We start from the raw sequence: 21,112 nt of genomic DNA on the forward strand, positions 1-21,112 counted from the left end.
GAAGAGAGAGAGAGAGAGAGGGAGAGAGAGAGAAAAGAGTAAGAAGAGGGAAAGGATATGGATTGAAGAGTGAAGAATGGAAAAGTAGATGCCATATAGAAAAAATAAACGAGGACGTGTGTATATTTCATTTCAGCATTTAAAAATTTAATGTATCAGGATAAGCAACAAAAATATACCTGGCAAACAGGTTCATTCATCAATCATTCTCACAGTTCACAGCAGGGAATGATCATCAATTGTTCACTGAATCTAACATACAAAAATGGAAAAAAAAAATTCAAAAAATCTTTATCATATTTTCATTTTTCTTTTCTTGATATATCTATATTGATTACTTATCAGTTTGTGTTTACAAAGGTAGTTTACCTACAACATGTTACATATTTCTCGGATACTCTCATTTGAAATAGACTTAATATGTATATTAAAAAAAAAATCTGTAAATTTTTATCAGAATGAAAGTATCCCTAAAGATATAGGCTATTTCAATTCTCAATCGTTCGTTTTAAGTCTAAAAGGTTTAAAAGAAACTGAAATTTAATGAAAAATTACGATAATATTGAAATTTATAGCATAATTTCTGCAAATAGACATTTCTATTTTATACATGACAATACCATTTAGGATTTACTGTTTCAAAGTAAAATTCAAATAGTCAAATGTCACAAATTTTTAATGACATTAGTTAAGAAGCAACCTTATTATTGCTTTCATTTGAATAAAAATTTACCAATTCGGATTCATGAACATTATTTGAAGGTCCATTGAACTAGTGAACATGATTTCACATAAACTGATCTTTTTACTGATCAACCAGCCAATAAGCTTCGGATAATCTCTCATCTTCTTTTAACCTTAACAAAATCCATCTTCTCCTCAATCGCCTGTTAGTAGTCATATCTAAGCTGGATTATCCACTTATGAAAAAAAAATTTAGCGCTATGATGTACTGCGATTCCGATCCTCATAGAAATGACTATTACTTTGACCTTGGATCAACCAAAGGGAACTATATTAAATGCATTTAGTCCAACCAACGCCATGAACCAGTCTACCACGAACATGACTTGATATACTAATTTCCACATGAAATTCGAGTAGGCATTTTATAAAACGGAAGTTTTTCTTTGTGTTCAAGAGCTTATAAGAATATCAGAACATGCCATATTTATTGCATCTTTGCTTTTTATCAAGAAGTCATAAATAATAAATCTTAATAACGAACTCATATGATTATAATGCCAATCCTGAAAATTTCTAACACATCATTAAGAAACGGAGGTCCCATTAGCTTCACTTTTTATTAAGCAGTCCTTTTCTAAAAAATTAAAATTTAAATACAATGCTACCTTTGTTTCAGTCCTCCCTTCCGTTATAAAAAAACATGATGGATAAAGTAAAACTGCAACTCTATGCACAAAAGAAAATTTTCATTATAAAAGTTTATGATTTGGTAGTGAACCAGCAAGACACAGATATACTGGGATCAAGTGCAAGGACATAATGCCAAAATCCAGCTGGTATAAACAAACATTCACCAGCACACAATATACAGTCAAAGACATGAGCTTCGCGAAAACGTGGAAATTTCGTTATATCCGGATATCGTATATCGAGCTGAAAATCACTAAACGTTATATACCTTAAAATTTTGCTGAATGTTTTTTAGTTTCTGAAATCAAAATAATCAACTTTCAAAGAATACAAGATTCAATAATTGCCTTTATAAAAGCAATGTCCTCCTCCAAGAAAACTTTCATGACTAAAACCTATTTGGAATACTTCTAATATTATGGTTAATATGCAAGCCAACTACTAATCTGCAAAACAGTCACGCACTGCGAAAACTGTGAATAACGCATAGATTCATTAATAAGCTTACTATAAGTAGGAATGAAAATGAAACTATATGGTAATTCTATTCCTAAAGGAAGAAACAATAAATGCGAATGCAAACCTGACTGGTGTTGGTTAAAATCCCATCTTCTCGAGGGTAGACGTTTTCGGTTTCAACTGCAGATACTATTCGTAAAAATTTCCGACCAACTACCTAAATATTAAAATTCTTAGCCACTCTTGTAGAAACTGCATACTTCATGAAACCTTACCAAACAAAAAAATTATCTTCAAGCTGAGATAAAAGTTACCATTAATTTGTAGAAATATACAAGCGAAATGAGAAATTAGAAACTTATCACAAACAGTATTGACAAATTACCTGACAGAATATGTTACTTTTTGGATCGAAATGTAAAGGTGATACAGTCCCCGCTGGCCCAATCCAAATATTCATATCAACATTGTCAATTCCGTCTTCCCCAAATGCACAGTAGTCCGGGATGATAATATCATCCAGAAGTTCTGGAACTTGATCAAACAAGCGGTGTTGTGCCAAATAACCCGGTCCATCTGAACTCTGCAAATCTCATTAAATCATTTAAATTTATTTTTACAAACATTTGGGGATTATAATTTTCTTAACAAACACTAAAAATGCAATGGACTTGAAGCTTCTAGTATTTTCAACACAACTTTAATCGATCACAGATACTTGATTTTCAATTTATGGCAACATTTCTTTTGCTATATCTCATTTTACTCGTCGCAATGAATAGTAAATAACTTCCTTGTATCTAGTACCACAAGTATTACAAACCGTACCAGTTTCTATCATAAGTTATTATTAGCGTGCTAAAAAGGAAGAAATAGTAACAATCAAGCATTCACATAGGCTGCTTCAATATTCCAGATACTATCCAAGTTTAAAAAGACACAAATTCCATTAAATTTGAAAAAAAACCACAAGTAAACTGAAAATATATCACACCTCGCACTCTATGAATTTTTCAATGAAATCACGAAAAGTCATTAAAACTTGTTTCCAGTCGTTATCTGCATAACTGCTACCGATTTCAATAGGAACCGTACGATAACCAATAACTTCGTTAAAATAAGAGAAGCTGAAAGGAAAACCAGAGTTAGGTAATAAGTAACACAACAGTAACACACTGGGAGATAATAAAAGAAATCGTAAATTTGCTTTTTTAAGATTCAAAGCTTCTGCAAAACAACGATGAATATGCCGAACTTCGAAACGTAGAAACAGAACAAATATGTTCTTATAGAGGAGCATTTCAGACAACCCATGAGCCTTACTTCCATTTTCTAAATGCAGGCCATTGATCTACAAGTCCTTTTATGATCACTGGTTTTTGATTTTCTATAATCTTCAACATTTCTTCAAACGAAGGGAGCTCGCAAACATCAACATAAACTGAGTTCGGTAAGAGAGATGGCGGTTGCAAAAGTTTTTGTGTCTGTAAAAAAGAATGCGTAAATAACATGATTTGACCATTTGTAGAAAAACTGACCTGAATGTCTGATTTTTGAGCATTTCAAATAAAAATTTGATTTTTCATAAAGAGTTGCTAAATCAATTATGCATATTTATTAATTCACAAATCATATTTATTAGTTCTTACAACGATTAGCTGATGACTTACCTTTAAAGAGACGGGGGCTGACGGCTCTGATAAAGAAGAATGCAAATGATGAGCGAAGTTCGATAACGCAAAACCATCGATGTCACGACCCATTATTAAACCAGTATCACAAGCATAAAGAGCTTCCTATATGAATGTCTTAAGAAATACATATATTTGATCAGTAGATAACAAAATATACATCATAAAACATTTATGTTAGTACACTCCATAATATTAAAAAGTAAGGGTCGGTTGTTCAAATATTACCATTATTTTATCAAGCACAGTTGGCACCACTAAAAGTAGATCAGCATATAGCAGTATTACTACAAAAACAAAAACGGTCACCTGTATTCGCTCCTCAAATTTCAAACGTACAGCTCTGCACATCATAATGACTGCGTAAAAAACTCTCCAAGCTTCATCAACCTCTCCATAATGGCCAGTATTTAATTTTTCCCAAGCTATCGACATTAGAAATTTTTCTAGTTGTTTACTCCGTGTGAAATTCTTTGCTAGTGTTGCCTGGGCGCATTCTTTGTAAATTCGAATTAGCGAACGACCAACGACATATTCGTCTGGTAAGTGCTGCAGATGCACCAATCTAGGGATATTTTGCTCCTAAACCTGTCTGCATATATTTCATTGAAAAAACAACATTGGCAATCTAAGTTATAAAAAGATTATTTTGCCATGTGAGTAACCGCCAAGTGCTAGAATAATGCATTCAAAAAATTTTAAAGTACAACAAAACTCAGATATTTAGTTTATGTTGGTCATAAAAAAATGTGAGTGAACCTCATCTACTAACTAAGCCTGTTAGTTAGTAGATGTTAATAATTAAACATTAAAGGTTTCGTGGAAGATTAACTATGAATCTACTAAAAAAAATCACGAATTCACAAAAACGAATGCCAACTGAAAACTGAATATGTGTCGGCCACGAAAACAATCAACCTTGAATGATATAATAGTTTCTTTTATCCTCTCCATAACGGCTGGGTCAAAGCATTCACCTGGTGTATTTTTATGTTTAGCATTGCTCAATCCCCATAAATGCAATGTAGGCAGCTTATTTCGACGCGGAGGGTAAAACATCGTCTGGAAAAAATCAATAACTTTAACTAACACAATTGTACAGAAGATAGAAAAAAAAGCATATTATTAAAGTTATCGCCGATTATATTCAAAACGAAGTCACTTTTCAAATCTATCGATTCGAATCAACATATTTCAATCCCATCATTATCGGGACTGACATTTTCAGCATTAGAAAAGGGCAATGTGTCTTCCAATGTTGACACAATAACTGAATGTACTGAAAGTGTGTGCTGAGAGGTAAGTACTCATATCACCTTTTAACAACGACGTTCTATGGTAAATCAGATACACTAAAAATAGTACAGAAGTAATACCTTATGTAAGATACCAGCATCCAAAAATTCGCTTGATACCACCATGAATCCAAGTTGTTCGTAAAATTTCACAGTACTATGCTGTGAATATGTTACCAGAACTTGCTTATCATACAGATATTCTGCTAACTCGATAGCACGCCGACATATACGATGCCCAATAGCTCGTCCTCGCCAATCATGAAAAAAAAGAAAGCGAAGAATTTTCTTTATTGTATTAAAGAAAACAAAGACTACTTCGAAAACATTTATCTTTTCGAAATCAATTAGATATTTTATCGGAATCAAATTAAGGGGTATTGTAAAATTATCAAAATTATTCCTTTCCGGAACTGAAAATAGCAGCAAAAGTGAAATATACCTTGCGGACAGCAACTTGCTCCAGCTTGACATATGGCTGCATGAGACGTAAACGACAAGTAGCGATTATTGAATCGCTATCTATACATCGAGCCACAATCTGTCTACTATCCTCATCCTCCCCATCAATGCCCGGTAATTCCTTGAGACCATACTCCTGGGAGAATACTTCACGACATAACAAATGGCATTGTGTTAACAAGTCCTCATCCTTCGACGCATCAAAATCTTGAAACGTTACTTCACATCCTATCATCTTGAAATAAAATTCCCTTCAAATCTTATATATCATCGAAATAATTCACGACGAACCACATGCCAATCATCAAGCACACGCTTAATTAGAGTTCAAAACAAAATACAGTTAAATACATAGTCTACAGTACTCAAAAAGACGCACGAAGATTTACTTCTTAGATTGCAACATGATATTGAATAGGTATAATTAGATGAATTAGCAGGTTGTGATGTTATTGTTTGATATTGTGTAATAGGGAATTGGTTGGTTAGAGGAGTTGTTCTCATCTTGCTTGTGCTCATATCCGGGGAGATGACGGTGGAGGATGGCGTGCCGAATGATGACAGAAATACGGAGATGTCATCGTGAGTATCTTTCTCTGGGAGAAATAGGAGAGCGGGCATTTTTATCTATTACTACTGAGTAGCTGCAGAACCGTCCAAAGGAGTTTTTCATTCAAATTTTGAGATAAACTTATGATACTAGCAATTAGGCCCTTGACATCGATTAGGCTGTGTCTGTTTATCGTTGTACTCTCTCCTTTTATATCCATATTTACAGATTTGGTATAAATAAATATCTTTTCAGTATTCTAAATTTCCACATAGAAACATGGCAGTGAAGTAATTATTTCATGCCGTCAGTTTCATTCCATATTAGGCTAGAAGTATATAATTAAACGTATGTTGAAAATAATTAGCTTTATTCCTTACATTAACATTAACGTTGACAGTAAACTTGTTTTTATGACGAAAATTTTCCACTTTTTTTTCAAATAAAGTTTTTGTTTCTGACGTGTTAATAAGATGCTTCAATTTCGCAAAACTTTTCAGGCTAGTGTCAGATATTGGAACATGTCAAAGCTTACCATCGCTAATTTTTACATGTGCTCCACCAACTGATAATGATAGCTCCATCATTGTTAGCCCAACAGCACTCACTCAGGAAGATTCTCAAAATGAGTATGAGGTCGTGAAGGAAAAGGATGAAATCCGGATAACCGGTGGAACCGAAAAAAGTTGGACAAGTAGAACAAAAAGACGAGTACACAATGAAGAAGTACTTTACTTCAATATGTAATTATTACGAAAAAAAAATATGGATTCATCTTCCAACTAAATCAAACTGAATTAAATTGAACTAAAAACTTATTGCTGATTAGATAAACTATGGAGAACGGATTGCGGATGATTTAATCAACGAATATTGTGATAAGTTGAACACAGCACTGCGGAATCGGTTTGATGGCATGCTTGCCATTCAGTACATTGCAGTAAGAGCTGATTATCGTTCATTGAATCATTGCATTATTAGTAAGATCAGCTGAAATATTCAGTGCACAGATTTTATTTTTCCCAAATTTCTGTAAAGGTCAGCATTGTTGAACTTCTTTTGCTTTATACAGAACTCCCCTACAAAAATTTAGCAAAGTTTAATTTCGCTATTGCAACTACCTGATGTTTCTAATGCTTTCCCAAGATAAGAGGTTTTCGCTCAAAATAAGAAGCAAAATCTTTTTCAGCTGGATCCACAAAACCTGGATAGACTCATAACTGGTAGCAAACCGGTCCTTCAGATTCTTTTGGATCAAAAACGTGAACACTATGTATTGGTTGAACGAACTCTTATTGATAATACCGTGGTCGTATTTGACTCTCTTGCCACCTCTAGTAAAAAAGCCAGGGATGCGGTAGGCTATTAATTTAAAGTTTCCCAATCTTATTTTCAAACTATAGGGAAGCTTGTGGCAAGCTGTACAACATTTTAATAAGTGCAGCTTTGAAATTTCAATAAATTTTAGTTAAATCGTGGATTAGCCGAACAGATTTTCAATATGTTCAAACACGTATCATCGCCTGACGGAGTGAAAGTACGATATGAAATTGCAATCGAAAAACAAGATGATATGTGGTCATGTGGTTTACGCACAGTTGCATACATCACATGCCGAGCGTTCGATCGTGACCCTCAATGGTACATGCTTTCAATTTTGAAAGTTAATAAATAATGAACTAAAACGGATTTTAAAGCATAAGGACTGCAAAAACCAGTATAGTATACAAAAAAGTTACAAATTTCATGCAGGGTATCTTTATGAACCATCAGAAATGCATAGTTAAATTTTCCAAAGAAAAGAAGTAATAGTTCTCCGAATTTCATCAGTTGTTTGAAAGAGTTGGTGAGTGTCAAATGTCACAGTTAACCAGATTACTACTTTCCTCGTGAAGAGATCCTCACCATCGTCTTAATAAAGAAAAAATGTCTGAAACCAAAAATTAGGACTCTTGACTAAATGCATTCCTGCAGCTATATATTCAACATGGAAAAAGTCTTCAAATATTTCTGTAATTTACTGAATGAGCAAAATCCGAGTGCTGAAGAATTTCGACATGCATTTGAACGATTTGGGAAGTAAGTTGGAAAAATATTTTGAGATAATAGATTACGGCGCGAATATGATAGTAAGTCTGCTGAAAGCCGAACTTCCTAATTTATCGGTAGATGAATGCATCGGAAAAGTTTATTCAAACTGTTTGTTGATAAATGATAAGTGTTGCTCGACAATAAGCTAATCTGAATCTATATACACAACAAAACGTTCACCGCAAAATGGAAAATAGGCTTCTTAAGACAGTTCTTGTGGTCGTGACGATAGAGCCGTCAATGCAATAATTAATGGAGAGTATATTGGATAGCATTCTTTTGCCTCTCTGATTATTTGATTCTAAGAAAATTTTAACATTTTTTAGTTATCGAGGGAAAAAGAAACACCATTCAGCTTTTTACCAATTTAATTTCCTGAATGCATTTCAGATGGAAGCATCATCATTTGAAAGCGGAAGAAGCCATCTTTAAAATAACGAAGCGAATTGATCATCAACTTCATATCGAAAATAGCGACATGCAAGAAACGAATATGTTAAGCGATAGCAGCACTACATCTAGTGAACGTCATGGAGATCTAAGAAGAAATGATAAACAAGACGATTAGATGAATGGATGAGCACTATCAGTAGTGACTCAAATTTTGTTGTCACTGTGATATGACTATTTTTGTGGTTTGTGTTATCGAATTAAAGAATTAATAAAATTTATCGACTCTGTGATTAAATTATAGCGAGGCAAAGTAAACTAAGATCAAAATAACTGGTTAACTTTGGCAATCAGAATATTGCAAAACATGAAAGTCTGGGATAGGTGGGGTTAACAATAACTAAGTCTGAGCAATATGAATGGATTAGTACAGCAAGCTACTACTCACCTTCATCGAGTACTTGATTATCCGGCACACCATAAATGTTTCTGGGACAGTAACAATCAACCGTCTAAATGGCATAACATTGGGATGGTATAGGGAATGAGTAGTTGATAAAATACAACCTAACCTAATGTTTACATTATGTGATAAGAAGATTAGAATGATAAGAAAAAAAGTTGATATCAATTGGGTTACAGTTGCAAAGGTCATCCTTTGTACTGAAAAATGCAATATGTTCACTTTGTATGAATAGCCACAATACATCTTATGTCAAATAGAAAGGACTATCTTTTCCTATTATAAGCCTGGTCTATTTGTCAGATTGAGGTTTACCTGAATTTACACCGGCCATCACCGTTCCCCTCCTGAAAAACCCTCCCTAATACTCTATGCAATCCAACGGTGACATCTTACGGTTGGCCGATGTTTGCAGTGACATGTGATTGGTTTCTGTTGGGGTGTTGCAAGTTTTATGCTGCGGTAAGGATTGTTTTAAGCATGGCGGCTTATATGAGGATTGTAGATCTGACTAAGCTTAATGTTAACACATAAACAATATGATCGAAATCAGTTCTACCTAAGCATGACTCGCAGGTCGTTTAATTGCAGGTCAAATGAAATGTTGACGGGTTCACGGACACATCCGCAGCTGTATCGTATGCATAAGTTGTTCCTCAGCCGATGTGTCGCATCATCAAACATACAGTGCATTTCTTCATTTCCGACACGTTTAATCAAAATACCTTTGCAAAGATTGCGAATCAATAATGGACTCATCGTGCGTTTTTAATGTTGCCAATCTGCAAGACTGTCGCACGCATTCCACAGTTCTCTTGTTCCATTCTCTCTTTGCATCACAGTTTTTTCTTTTTTTTTATTCCATCCACTTCCTGTTCCACATTTTCTTTTGCTGTGCTGACTTTCTATGCCACATACTACTCTGTTCCATTTAACCCACCATATCATGCGTCAACTTCAGTTGGCAAAAGAATTCTTGTCCAAGTTTGGAAAATATGGCCTAATCGCTGACAAAAGAAATTCACTTTCCCACTGTCTATATTAGATCAGATACATGGAATGAGAAATTATACGTCCAATGTTTGAAGATAGCAAGGAATGGATAGTACAAGTTATTGTCTGCGCAAGACGGTATTTTGTAGCTCCGTTAATTTTCCATGTTTCTGATTTCCATCTTCATATTTCAAGGTTAACCATTTCTAGCCAAAGAATTCCGTACTCTTTCGAAGATTCTGTAATGACGAGTCATCGGCGGTCATCTTTAATGTTGAAGACGAAGAAGATTTCACGGAAAAGGTATTACTTTCTACATTGACTTTTTATTGCTTAGTATGTTTCGTCTTATTGATTAACAGATTTCATAGAGAGACTGAGTGCAAATAGTCTTTGCGAATTCTCCGGGATATTCTGTACTTTAAGGATTTTCAGAAGAATAGATGACTAGCTAAAGCCAGCCGTATTTTGTTCAATTGCCCTCCAATAAAAAACATAATCATCGTTAAGCTCATGTTCTTAATAGAATATGAATATCTGTAAAGTTGTCGGGACGTTTTGCGAAATGTATTTCGAAGTGGAATGAGGAATCATTTGTATCATACTACTTTTACAGGTTATGAACTCTTCTGTCCCAGTGCTCGTAGATTTTTATGCTGATTGGTGTGGGCCATGTAAAATGTTGGGGCCGCGAATCGAAGCCAAAGTTGTTAGCCGCGAAGGAAATGTAAGTGATGTTACATGAAGTAGATCTTCAAGTGTTTCAGTTGTCATGAACATAACAGATTATCTGATTTCAACGGAGGATATGGTGTGGTTCAAACACATCGTTATGAATCTGTGAAAATTATCTTTGGTGATGACAAAAAAAAAAGTGCTTACCAAAACATGCAGCAATAATGAGTCTACTCTACATGACGTTTACTCATTCAAAGACATATTTGGATTTGACATTATTTTTTATTTAAAATTTTGATTGATTAATTACAGTGCCGCATAAGGATCTGTTCAACTTATTTGTCAGTATGTTTCAGATTAAGCTAGCAAAGGTGAATGTCGATTATGCAGCAGATGTGGCAATGGATTATGATGTGCGTTCCGTACCCACTGTTGTCGCAATGAAATCCGGTCAAGTTGTTGCACGCTTCCAAGGTGTAAAAACTGATGATGAATTGGATTATTTTATTGACACTGTTATTGATTCAGAGTAAAGTTAGTGCTCGGAGTAATGTCAGAGTAACATTTTACTATCTTTTTTTAGGAATATAAAAATATGAAATATGAAATGGAATTCATTCCATTTATTTAAGTTGGAGAAAGGGACGTCACGGCTATTTTACGGTAGAACTAGAAAATCAAAATCAAAAAAGAAAGTTTTTGTAGAATCAAAATCAGAAAAAAAGAAGAAAAAGTCAAAGTCAAAAAAATCTTGAAAGAGAATCAAAATCAAAAAAATCAAAATTCATTAAATCGGAGTTTCTTCAGGAATTTTCTTGTAAAGTGTGTTCGTACAAAACACAAACAGTTCCTAGGATTTCTTAAAAGTGTCTCTGATAAAGTAACAGGGAATTTATTATTTGAATTTAATATCACTCGATATTTGGTGTGGCTGGATTTACTCAAAAAATACAGGTCCCGAATATTTCTTAACTTTCTCAAATGAATGCTTGTTACTCAGTGAGAAAAAACGCATTTTAATCATATCATATAGTGAAATGAAATAAAGCAGACTAAACTAAAACAAAAACAAAGGAATCGAGGCGTGTATTGTTTTACAATTCTGATTTTTGTTCCATAACAAAGTATAAGAAAAAGCGTAAAAAGATCGATAGAGTATCGGGCAGTTTTGTCATGAATTTCACCCATCTTTTTAAACAGAGAAATCAAATTGTTACTAAACTAAAATACTGCTGTCGAGCAACGGAAAAGGAAAAAGCATGAAGAGAAGAAAGAGTCGAAGCATCAGGTAATACCTGTAATATGGTCAGGGAAATCGAACACTTCCAGGAATCCCACCAGTAATCCGCAGGACCGAGTAGTTTCATATGTCATGGGGCTAATGTTGAAAACTAACCATTCCTAGTCACAGTAGTCAGCAAAGAAATTCTTGACAGGTGAGTGATGGAGTTCAATTAATGTTTCACATATGTGACAAATTTAGTATAATTCAACTGAATATGAAATGTAAGGGGATAGCTTTACTAACTGTTTTTCTCATTAAAGAAGTCAAGCTTTGAGACTAAAAAAGAAATTTGCATAGTCGACGGGCGAACTGATCTAGAATAATTTCAGAATTTTAATTGAAAAAAACGTTTATAATCGAGAAAAAAGGCACGGTATACAAATATTAAATACGATGATGATAATGCAAAGTGATAAGCAATTACTGTTTAATTAAGAAACAAATGAAGAAAAATGAGGATGATGATGATGATGATGATGATGATGGTGATGATGATGATGATAATGATGATGATGTGAGACTATGAATGAACTAGGGATGAGGAGAGTTTTATTTTATACACATAGGGCAGTTGATAGAGCTGGATTCGAAAGAAAATTATTGATTAAATTAATTGACATAATATACTACCGATGAGAAAAAGAAAACTATTAACAGATTGCTTGGGAATTTCAACTAATTTTTCGAATTTTTAGTCTGCAAAAATCTGCAAATTTTGGGGTGAGAAAATTAAGTGTTGAATTCAGACCAACTATTTCTCGGGAAATAAAATTCCGAGGTCCATGAACTGGCTCCACAATTTCTTTTACCTCTCTGTAAGAAGAAAATTCCCTGACGCCAAGCAATCATATAGAAGAACTAAAATTAAAACATTATTTGTTGTCATCAGTAAACGAAGAAAATTAAAATAGTATCGAATTTTACAACAAGCAGAATCATATTTCTGGAAAAAATAATGATATAAATAATATTTTGAATGCAAAAAAAGTTTAAGGGGAAAATTATGGCAGTGTTTTGAAATTTGAAGATAGCCGAAATTTCCATTATTAGAACATTTTTTGTTCACTAATTCAATTTTCTAAAACAATCAAAAATTGGAAAATTACGCATAAAAGGAGCTAAAGGATGAAAACAACAAGAATAACAGTAAATAACAATGAGAAATTGAATATATAAATTATTTATCCAAGCTATAATTTTAAATTATTTCTTTCTAACTTCGAAAAAAAAGCAAATGAAATGAGGAAAGAAATTTTTTGATAAATTTGAGTAGTAAATTGCAGAGAAAAACGATGAAAGAATAGATCGGATCGGGATTGAGCTAATATCTCAGCCCCAGTAACGTTTAGAATAATGCTCTGGAAATGCCGAATAGTCTCATCATTTTTTTCAAACCCATTTCCTCGCCTAATTTTGCTTACAACTTCAGCTTCCATAAAATTCAAAATAAAGAAATATTACATTTCTCCACCGGAAGAATGATTAAAAACTTTATAGTACGCTGTTTTTTCATGATTACTTTCCGGAAGGAGAGGAGTGAGAGACTAACAAATGAGATCGATGTGATTAAAACGTCGTCCTCTAACATTCGATTTCCTAAACAAACGTTTCAGGATGTTGACCTTCTTTTTTTTCGTCCACTTTCATTTCTATTTGTGTCCCTCTTGTTCCAAATTAATTACATTGAAGCATTTGTTCGGCAATGAATCACGTATTTCTTCAAGATTTTGCACTTCGTCTTTCAAAGTATCGATTTCATTTTTAAATTGCGTTATCGTACGATCCTGCTCAATTTTCTGTTCTTTGAGTAATGATACCTACAAAAATTAATTAATTTAGTTAATTCAGATGAAGTCAAGCGATTAACTGAGAAAAAGAAATCAGAACAAAGAAGAATGAGAAACCGAATAAGAAACCTATTTTACCTTACAAGGCTCTTTAGATGAAAAGAATTAAAATGCATTGGAAGAAAGGAAAGATACTGATTGCTCAAATAAATTTAAATCTTATCAGCAAATTAAAAAAAGAAAACTTTTTAAGTAAAATTATAAATTCATGAGATATTAATGAAAAACAGTAGCGTTTCTTTGCCTAATTTCAATAAACATTATCACCCCACCTGTTTATCTAAGTCAGCACTTTTTAACAATTCTTCTGCTTGATTCAGCTGTTTTTCCAGTTCATCCAGTTCTTCACTATTCACACCATCTAACGAATCTAAAATGAAGAGATGTAATTTGCAAACCTTTTTTTTTTTTTTTGGATTTTCTAATTCGCACTTCTTGATTTGTTTACTTTGTAACTTCTATTCGCTGTTTTTCTGATAGCGAATGATCAATGATTTCAAATTTAACTATGAAATATCATTGAAATTGTACTTACGGAGTTGATTAATAATACTTCTTAGACTGTCCTGCGCCTCGCTGATGGTTTTGTTCGCACCTTCAGCAGCTTTTTCGGCAAGCTGAGCTTTTTGAACTGCCTTAAATAATTTTATCAGTGAAATTTGAAAGTAAAATTGTGCACTTTTTATCATATGATAATGAAAGAAAATTGTCCAAAGCATACCTCAGAAGCACGAGCTTTATCGCTACTAGCTTGTCGTCTATAATCCTCCATTGTTGTACCGGTCTCTTTGACATCATTCACCAGTTGATCGGCACTTGACTTTAATTGCTCTGCAGTTTTGCGCACGCCCTGAGTTTGATTTCGTAATTCATACGCTTCCTAAAAAAAAACACAACCCTTGGATAATTCATGAAAATAATATTACCTGAACAATGTCCGCAATGGGATGTAAACGATATAACTAAGAGAGATGTTCCGCATGTTAAATATCTCAAATTCGTATTTCGGGCGATCAAAAGCATGATAAAAGTGCTTTCCCTTTGAGATTACGATATCAGATGAATGAACTTTTAAAAAAAACAAATACATATATATATATATACCTTGCTGATACTTTTAGCTTCCTTTTCAGCTTGTAAAGCAATTTTTTCCGCCATCTGTGCATCATTTTTTGCATTGCCAATAGCATTTTCAGCTTCTCGAGTTGTCTCCTCAGCCAAAGCAATTTCTTTCTTGATCTCATTCAGATTTCTCAATTCTTCGATTGCTTCTGATTTACTTGCATCTACTCGTTCTTGGAAATCTGAAGTGATACATTCAATATTATGATTTCATTTCTTACTTTACATCTTTACTAGTTCACTGTTCGTTTTATTAAAAAAAAAAAAAAAATACGACAAAGCATACATAGTGATCAGTTTGTAAAAATTTAAGTTAAAATGGTTAATATGAAAAAAGAGTACAAAAATAAGCTGAAAAATGAACAAAATTTGAAGCACATGTACCATTCAGTATTTCCAGCGTATGTTGCGCTTCCGCTAGCGTACTTTCCGCAAGCGAAACAGCCTCCATTGTACGGGCCTTTGCAGCATCCACGTCAGCCAGTAATTCATCCGAAACCTAGATAATTTATATCTTTTCCATATGCTGAATGTTTAAATGACAAGCCATAATCCTGCATTTAAAGATTATAAGATCACAAATACTGTACAGGTCACAAACATTGTACAGATTACAAATACTGCACCAGATCACAAATGAGCATCGAAGTGGAATCAACTACGGTATAAATAATTTACTTTTTGTTGGTCCTGAACCCTTTGCAATTCATATTTTGCTTCAGCAATTAACTGTATTGCTTCGTCTATCAATTCTTTGTTAGCAGTCGCCTGTTCCTTAGCATTGTCAGCTGTGGCTTTAGCATCATCTGCGACTCGTTTCGCTTCTTCTTCAATCTAATATTAACTAAGAAATATCAAATATCATCTTTTAAACCAATATTTAATCGAAAATTTAAACTCGAGAAGTCAAAAACTTTTCGATTCTCAGTAATTGCGAAGTACGATATCAATCATGAACTAGACTTATTTAACCCTAATTATTTGCAACATGAAATATCAACTTGTTGTGGATCAATATTCGGTAATCGTAGACCATCAACAGTTGTTAAACTTTCTGCAGCTATTTTGTATGCACGATCCGCTTCCGCTAATTGTTCCTCAGCAAGTTTGCGAGTTTGGTTCAACAATTTCTCGGTTGCATTCAAACGTTCCATCATGATTGCAATTTCTTTGCTAGTAGCATCACCTAGATAAATTTAAATATTAAAATTTAACTCTTTGCTATCACACTTGTGAAATCCATTTTCATATCACTTTATTAAAGTGATAATGGTTCGATAATATTAATGAAAGGAAAATAATGTCGAGTATTTTCTGCAATATGCTTCTAACCAAATATCAAATTATTAATCGATCAAATTAAATGATTTGATAGCCGACGAATAGTAATAGTACGAAATGTTAGGATATAACAACTGAAGTATCCGTCATAACTTTGCAATCAGCGTGAAACCTACTGCTTCGAATAACGTAAACAGTAATCCTATAGGAATCCTTAAATGTTCCTTAACTGAAGTAATTAATTGACAATATCACAGCTGAAAAAAAGATCCAATCATTACTGATAACGTTTCTTCAAATGCAACATACACATTACCTCTATCTCTAAAACAATCATAATATCAGATCAATGACTTCAATTAACGTTCATATCAATAACATCACATGCGCTTTATTTAATTTTTACCTCCAAAGATCACTTCTTTCGCTTCAACAAGCGCCTGTTTAGAGGTATTTGCAATCTTTTCAGCTAATGCTTCAATTTCGATACTGCGATTTTCCTGTTGTTCAGCTAATTTCCTTGCTTCTTGCGCTATTTCCGATAACTGAAAAGAGTTTCTTTCTTTTTTTCTTTCTGAGAAATATTAAAAATTAATAAAAATAAGATAGAAAAATGACAGCCAATCATTCAAATACAATTACACCCTTTAGTGATATCATGTGACCATTTGCACTTCAATGTGCACCTCCTAAAAGAGAATTCATTTGCAAGGATGTAATTTCGAAAAAATTTAAAAAAGTTCTTCAAATAATATAAAAAATACCTGCTGACTTTGTTCACCATATTTTCGAGATGCTTCTTGCGCCAATTCCCACTGTGTTTGTCCCTCAGTTTCCAAATAATATAACGCATTTTCTAAATCACTTCGTGCTCGATCTGTAAATTTTAATTTTAATATAAGCTATTTTAAGAAAGAGAAAGGTAGCCAAGAAAGATACTTTTCCTTTTTAATCCAAAAAGAAAAATTCTTGCCTATCCTCAATCTATTCAATCTTAGCACTCTTTTTAAAGCACAAACAATGAAACTTTAGAAGAATATGCATATCCGGGTGTAAATTGACAATTAATGAATTATTTTAGTTCCACTCTAAAATGGCTTTTCTATTCAAATGCTTTGTCTACAAAAAAAGAAAAATATTAAAACATCAAAATACATTACTACTCATCAATTAATTGATAAAACGTAAATTTATTAAAACAATTTTCAAAATAAACAAAATATTAACTAAATGAATTAATTTGATTAATTATTCAAGGATAACCTTTGATCACATTCCACTGTTTCAATGTTTCATCTATGGTAGCGGCTTTCTTATCTGCTTTACTGATGATATCATCAACTGAACTTAATAATTTCAATGCATTCTTCAGATCACTCCTAACCGTATTCACCTGTTCAATAATTTGCGAATCATCACCAGCTGAAAATTCCCTCAAATCATCCTGCAAAAAATGTCGAAATTTTGCAAAATTATGTATTTTTAAAAAATACATAATTTTAAAACATGTACATTCCAAACAATGGATAATTGCGCCATCGTTAGATGTTCCGTCATATCTAAAATGTTTAATATGTCACTAATTCATAAATAAGAACAAAGTAAATTAATCCCTAATTTACCTAATTTTTTCTTTACGACACCAACCAAATCCTCGACCTCAGCACCGACAGTTTTGACATAATTATCGAATTCCACATCGTCAACCTGCAGTAGGGCACTTTTTTATCAGAAAAATTGTTTAGTAAATTTTTTAACAAAAAAAATTTTGAATAACTATCCAATTTTAACTTATTTTCTATCATAGTACCTAATTTGACATCTTGCATTGAAACATTATATAAACTCTTCTAGCAATTTAAACTATATTGTCCATTATATGATAGCAATTAACATCACTAATGAATGAATTAATAGCAGAACAATCACTTTATTAATTTAAAATACGATCAAAAAATTCAAAAATTGTACTGAAAAAGGAATGTTTCCCGATAAATGAGAGTTTCAACAATCCTTTCATTAAAACAGTCTTTAGCTGGGTTGACAACTGATGGTTAAAAAAATATAAATTAATAAATTATAATAACCGGTGCAGGATTTTCGATAATTTCCTTCAAAGTCTCCTCCAATACACCAATATCATTTCTGAATGTATGTACACGACGTTGTGTTAATGCATAACAATCATCACAAGGTAAACAACCAGCTTGAAGATTGTAACGATTTTCAATACAATGATCACAACGTCGTCCTTCGATATGATTACGACACAAACATTGACCTGAAATGTAGCTTTGAATGGAATGATTTCGATCAAGAACTTAAAATATCTGTCAGATTCTCACTTTTGATCATAGAAGTAGCAGTAGTAGTAATAGTAGAGATTAGAATAGTTAAATTAGAATTTTCTCATCATAATTTTATGACCTGTAAGAGTAGCGGCGCACTAAAGAAATTTTAATTTGAGCGAAATAAAACCGTAAATTTAAGAAATTATGTTGTAAAAGTGTGCCAACTTGATTTCAAGTTTAGAATTAATCGTTCAGATATGATAGTACCACAAACGACGATCTATGTAACACTGATTATAACATAAGTCAACTATCAATTACTAATAACAGTGATTAAAGTTATTAATTAATACATATACATCCCAAATATTAAAATCCACAATCAGTGAAAATCCATAATCATTCCTTAATTGCTAATAATGAAGTAACAGTAAACATACCAGTGATAACATCGCATTGTGGTGATTCCGATCCAATAACTTCACAGTCGCATGGTTCACAACCATCTATCCCGAAACCGTAATATTGTGGTTCACATTGATCACATCTGAAATTGAATTTTTACTTTTTATCCATTCCCATTTATGATAAAAGTTAAAATTTATAAAATAAACGAAAATTTTTTTTTCAAAATTAGTCATTGAAACTTTTAAAATTAATCATAAAATTGGACAGTTCTTAATTTGCTTTTTAAAAAGAAATCCAATCATTTTTTAAAAAAATTTGCAAAAATTCTTACTTCTTAATTAAATAACATATGCATATAATTACAAAATTTCCCGAACATCATCACTTGTGATAATATTCGGAAGCGAAAAAATACATTTTATAGGCTCTAATAACAAGTGTAATTTAGTTGACACATTATTTATTTAAATTTAGAATTTAGGAAGGAATAATTCTTAAAAAAATGAAAAAGTTAGAAATATCATTAGCTACAATCTCATTTTTTCTTTTTTGCCAAAACGACGAAGCTACGAAACAAAAAAAAAGAAAAAGAAAAAAAAGTTTAAATTCTGCACCAGTCTTTGAACTTCACATTGCACTTTTCGCAGTTTTTTTTTTCTTTTTTGTTTTAAAATATCAGCAACGATTGCATCTCACGACGACACATAATATTAGCAGGAATGCTGGAGAGAAACTCCATCCAATCTCTGTTTTCCTCTATGAAAGTAATGCTTAGATATTGAAAAGTTTAAAAAAGTTGGAAGTGCCACAAATAAGTTTGCATTTTCATGAAATATTTTCTTGCAAAGAATGAAAATATTGCACTAAGTGACCAATGGTGATAGCTTGAAGATGACATGAGGATTATATGAAAATGAATTATGACAACTATATGTCCGGTTTCTACATCTTTTATTATCGGAAGATTGAAATTGAATTGAATGAAATGGTTAACAGTATCTTGAAATCTTTTGATTTCATGCAACCTTAGATCACTTCAAATTCGGTATCTGATTTTAACTGTTGTTAATTTACTATCAATCTGAAGATTTATAAATCTAATCCATGGATGATGAGTATTTTTGACAAGGTTGAAATTTCTACAACTTCTACTTCTATTATCAACTCATTAATTCAGAAAGAAATAAGGGAGATTCTTTGTAAATGGGAATTATTGAGTCCAATTGAAAGGACTTTCGAGATAAATTTGACAGAATTCTCTACGAATAAAACTTGATACTTTTCATCGATACTGCAATATTTTCACATTACCGGTTGAATCCTAAGCAAAGCTCTCAATCCTTTTCTTTGTTATAAGTAAAATACTTTTTCCTATAATTGTCCAAAATTTTATTTTTTTCGAAATTTTATAATTTTTACAACTCTTTTTTAGGAACACTTTGATTTGATTAAAAAATTGATTTCAAAAAACCGAACCAATCAAGTGACAGTAAATCTGATGACAAATGAAAAATAAGTAGAAGACGGAATTTCAAAAAAAAAAGGAAAAGAAAACCAACCTGCGACCCATCACACCAGGTTTACACAAGCATTGCCCGGTTAGCACATCACAGGTGCTATTGACACTACCAAGAACGTCACAGCTACATTCTTGGCAGCCACTTCCGGATGTTAGATTGAAGTATCCAGGCTAAAATAAAAGGCAATTTATTTATTTTTCCATCCATTTTAAAGATGGATGTAAACGGTTGCTGAATTTTATATGCGATTCATGTTAAAATCAAATTATTCCGATATCATCCGATCTTAATCCCTAATCATATTCAGGTTTATAAGTTACTAATGTTAATAGGATGAACATGAAAAAGATTGTGATCAGATCAAACAATTTCATAGAGAAATGTTAATAAAAAATTAGCAACTTGTTATATGTTCATTTGATGATAACAATGTTCGAGAAGAGTTTTCACCAACTCTTACATTTACTTTCATTATTTCCGTTTATTTATTCGAGAAAGAAAAGGGAAAAAGGATTAGAAATGTAATTTCCTGAAATCTGAATAGAATGAGAAATTCTCATTCTTTAACCTTCATAGAATGTCATAACAATTATATAAATGAAATTGATAGAAATGCATGCATCAGTGTATAACAGGTATTGGTCAACCGTTTAAATCCGTTTATCTGATATCCGGAAAGTGACCAACTGATGTAATTATTCTTTTGCATAGATTTGTACTCGAATATAAAGAGTAAAGTAACATATTCTCTGTATATATATAAATGTCGCCGTACATGTCTACAACTTGTGCTTCTGACGAAGAGTAGTGTGTGTGTGTGTGTGTGTGTGTGTGTGTGTGTGTGTGTGTGTGTGTGTGTGTGTGTGTGTGTGTGTGTGTGTGTGTGTGTGTGTGTGTGTGTGTGTGTGT

The 21,112-nt window shown here is 32.6% G+C and overlaps 4 protein-coding genes across 4 annotated transcripts in view; 2 read left to right on the forward strand and 2 right to left on the reverse strand.

Moving 5' to 3' along the window:
* Positions 1-1,446: 1,446 nt before the first annotated feature.
* Positions 1,447-5,519, reverse strand: LOAG_05299 (acetyltransferase; the record flags this gene model as incomplete). Its single annotated transcript, XM_003140836.1, has 10 exons — positions 1,447-1,620; positions 1,961-2,053; positions 2,222-2,419; positions 2,831-2,963; positions 3,160-3,320; positions 3,507-3,632; positions 3,837-4,109; positions 4,446-4,589; positions 4,904-5,110; positions 5,265-5,519. The coding sequence occupies 10 exons, from the start codon at positions 5,517-5,519 to the stop codon at positions 1,447-1,449; spliced, it is 1,764 nt and encodes a 587-aa protein (XP_003140884.1).
* Positions 5,520-5,813: 294 nt separating this feature from the next.
* On the forward strand, positions 5,814-8,493 carry LOAG_05300 (hypothetical protein; the record flags this gene model as incomplete). The annotated part of the gene is made up of 7 exons (XM_003140837.1): positions 5,814-5,866; positions 6,335-6,560; positions 6,664-6,774; positions 7,024-7,191; positions 7,303-7,475; positions 7,809-7,913; positions 8,316-8,493. The coding sequence occupies 7 exons, from the start codon at positions 5,814-5,816 to the stop codon at positions 8,491-8,493; spliced, it is 1,014 nt and encodes a 337-aa protein (XP_003140885.1).
* Positions 8,494-9,361: 868 nt separating this feature from the next.
* Positions 9,362-10,996, forward strand: LOAG_05301 (hypothetical protein). The gene is made up of 4 exons (XM_003140838.2): positions 9,362-9,538; positions 9,982-10,074; positions 10,388-10,498; positions 10,806-10,996. The coding sequence occupies exons 1-4, from the start codon at positions 9,380-9,382 to the stop codon at positions 10,980-10,982; spliced, it is 540 nt and encodes a 179-aa protein (XP_003140886.1). The 5' UTR covers positions 9,362-9,379; the 3' UTR covers positions 10,983-10,996.
* A 2,387-nt stretch (positions 10,997-13,383) lies between these two features.
* Positions 13,384-21,112, reverse strand: part of LOAG_16403 (CBR-LAM-2 protein) — a gene marked incomplete at both ends in the record, with an annotated part of 15,929 nt that continues 8,200 nt past the window's right edge. Inside the window, 15 exons of the mRNA XM_020449055.1 lie at positions 13,384-13,551; positions 13,854-13,951; positions 14,117-14,216; positions 14,303-14,461; positions 14,686-14,885; positions 15,088-15,202; positions 15,382-15,537; positions 15,705-15,889; positions 16,391-16,529; positions 16,749-16,861; positions 17,248-17,406; positions 17,607-17,691; positions 18,072-18,265; positions 18,716-18,822; positions 20,243-20,373. Of these exons, the coding sequence (XP_020307511.1) occupies positions 13,384-13,551; positions 13,854-13,951; positions 14,117-14,216; positions 14,303-14,461; positions 14,686-14,885; positions 15,088-15,202; positions 15,382-15,537; positions 15,705-15,889; positions 16,391-16,529; positions 16,749-16,861; positions 17,248-17,406; positions 17,607-17,691; positions 18,072-18,265; positions 18,716-18,822; positions 20,243-20,373 (2,109 nt within the window). The remainder of the gene's footprint in view (positions 13,552-13,853; positions 13,952-14,116; positions 14,217-14,302; positions 14,462-14,685; positions 14,886-15,087; positions 15,203-15,381; positions 15,538-15,704; positions 15,890-16,390; positions 16,530-16,748; positions 16,862-17,247; positions 17,407-17,606; positions 17,692-18,071; positions 18,266-18,715; positions 18,823-20,242; positions 20,374-21,112) is intronic.

This window comes from Loa loa (assembly GCF_000183805.2).
Source record: "Loa loa unplaced genomic scaffold supercont3.2, whole genome shotgun sequence".
Classification (NCBI taxonomy): Eukaryota; Metazoa; Nematoda; class Chromadorea; order Rhabditida; family Onchocercidae; genus Loa; species Loa loa.

What these genes read in the sequence shown, in the direction of transcription:
- LOAG_05301 (XM_003140838.2), top strand. Translation starts at nt 9,380, where the DNA reads ATGTTGACGGGTTCACGGACACATCCGCAGCTGTATCGTATGCATAAG. An exon ending in GAATCAATAATGGACTCATC is followed by an intron (nt 9,539 to 9,981) that starts GTGCGTTTTTAA and finishes AACCATTTCTAG; the next exon opens with CCAAAGAATTCCGTACTCTT. An exon ending in TTGTTAGCCGCGAAGGAAAT is followed by an intron (nt 10,499 to 10,805) that starts GTAAGTGATGTT and finishes AGTATGTTTCAG; the next exon opens with ATTAAGCTAGCAAAGGTGAA.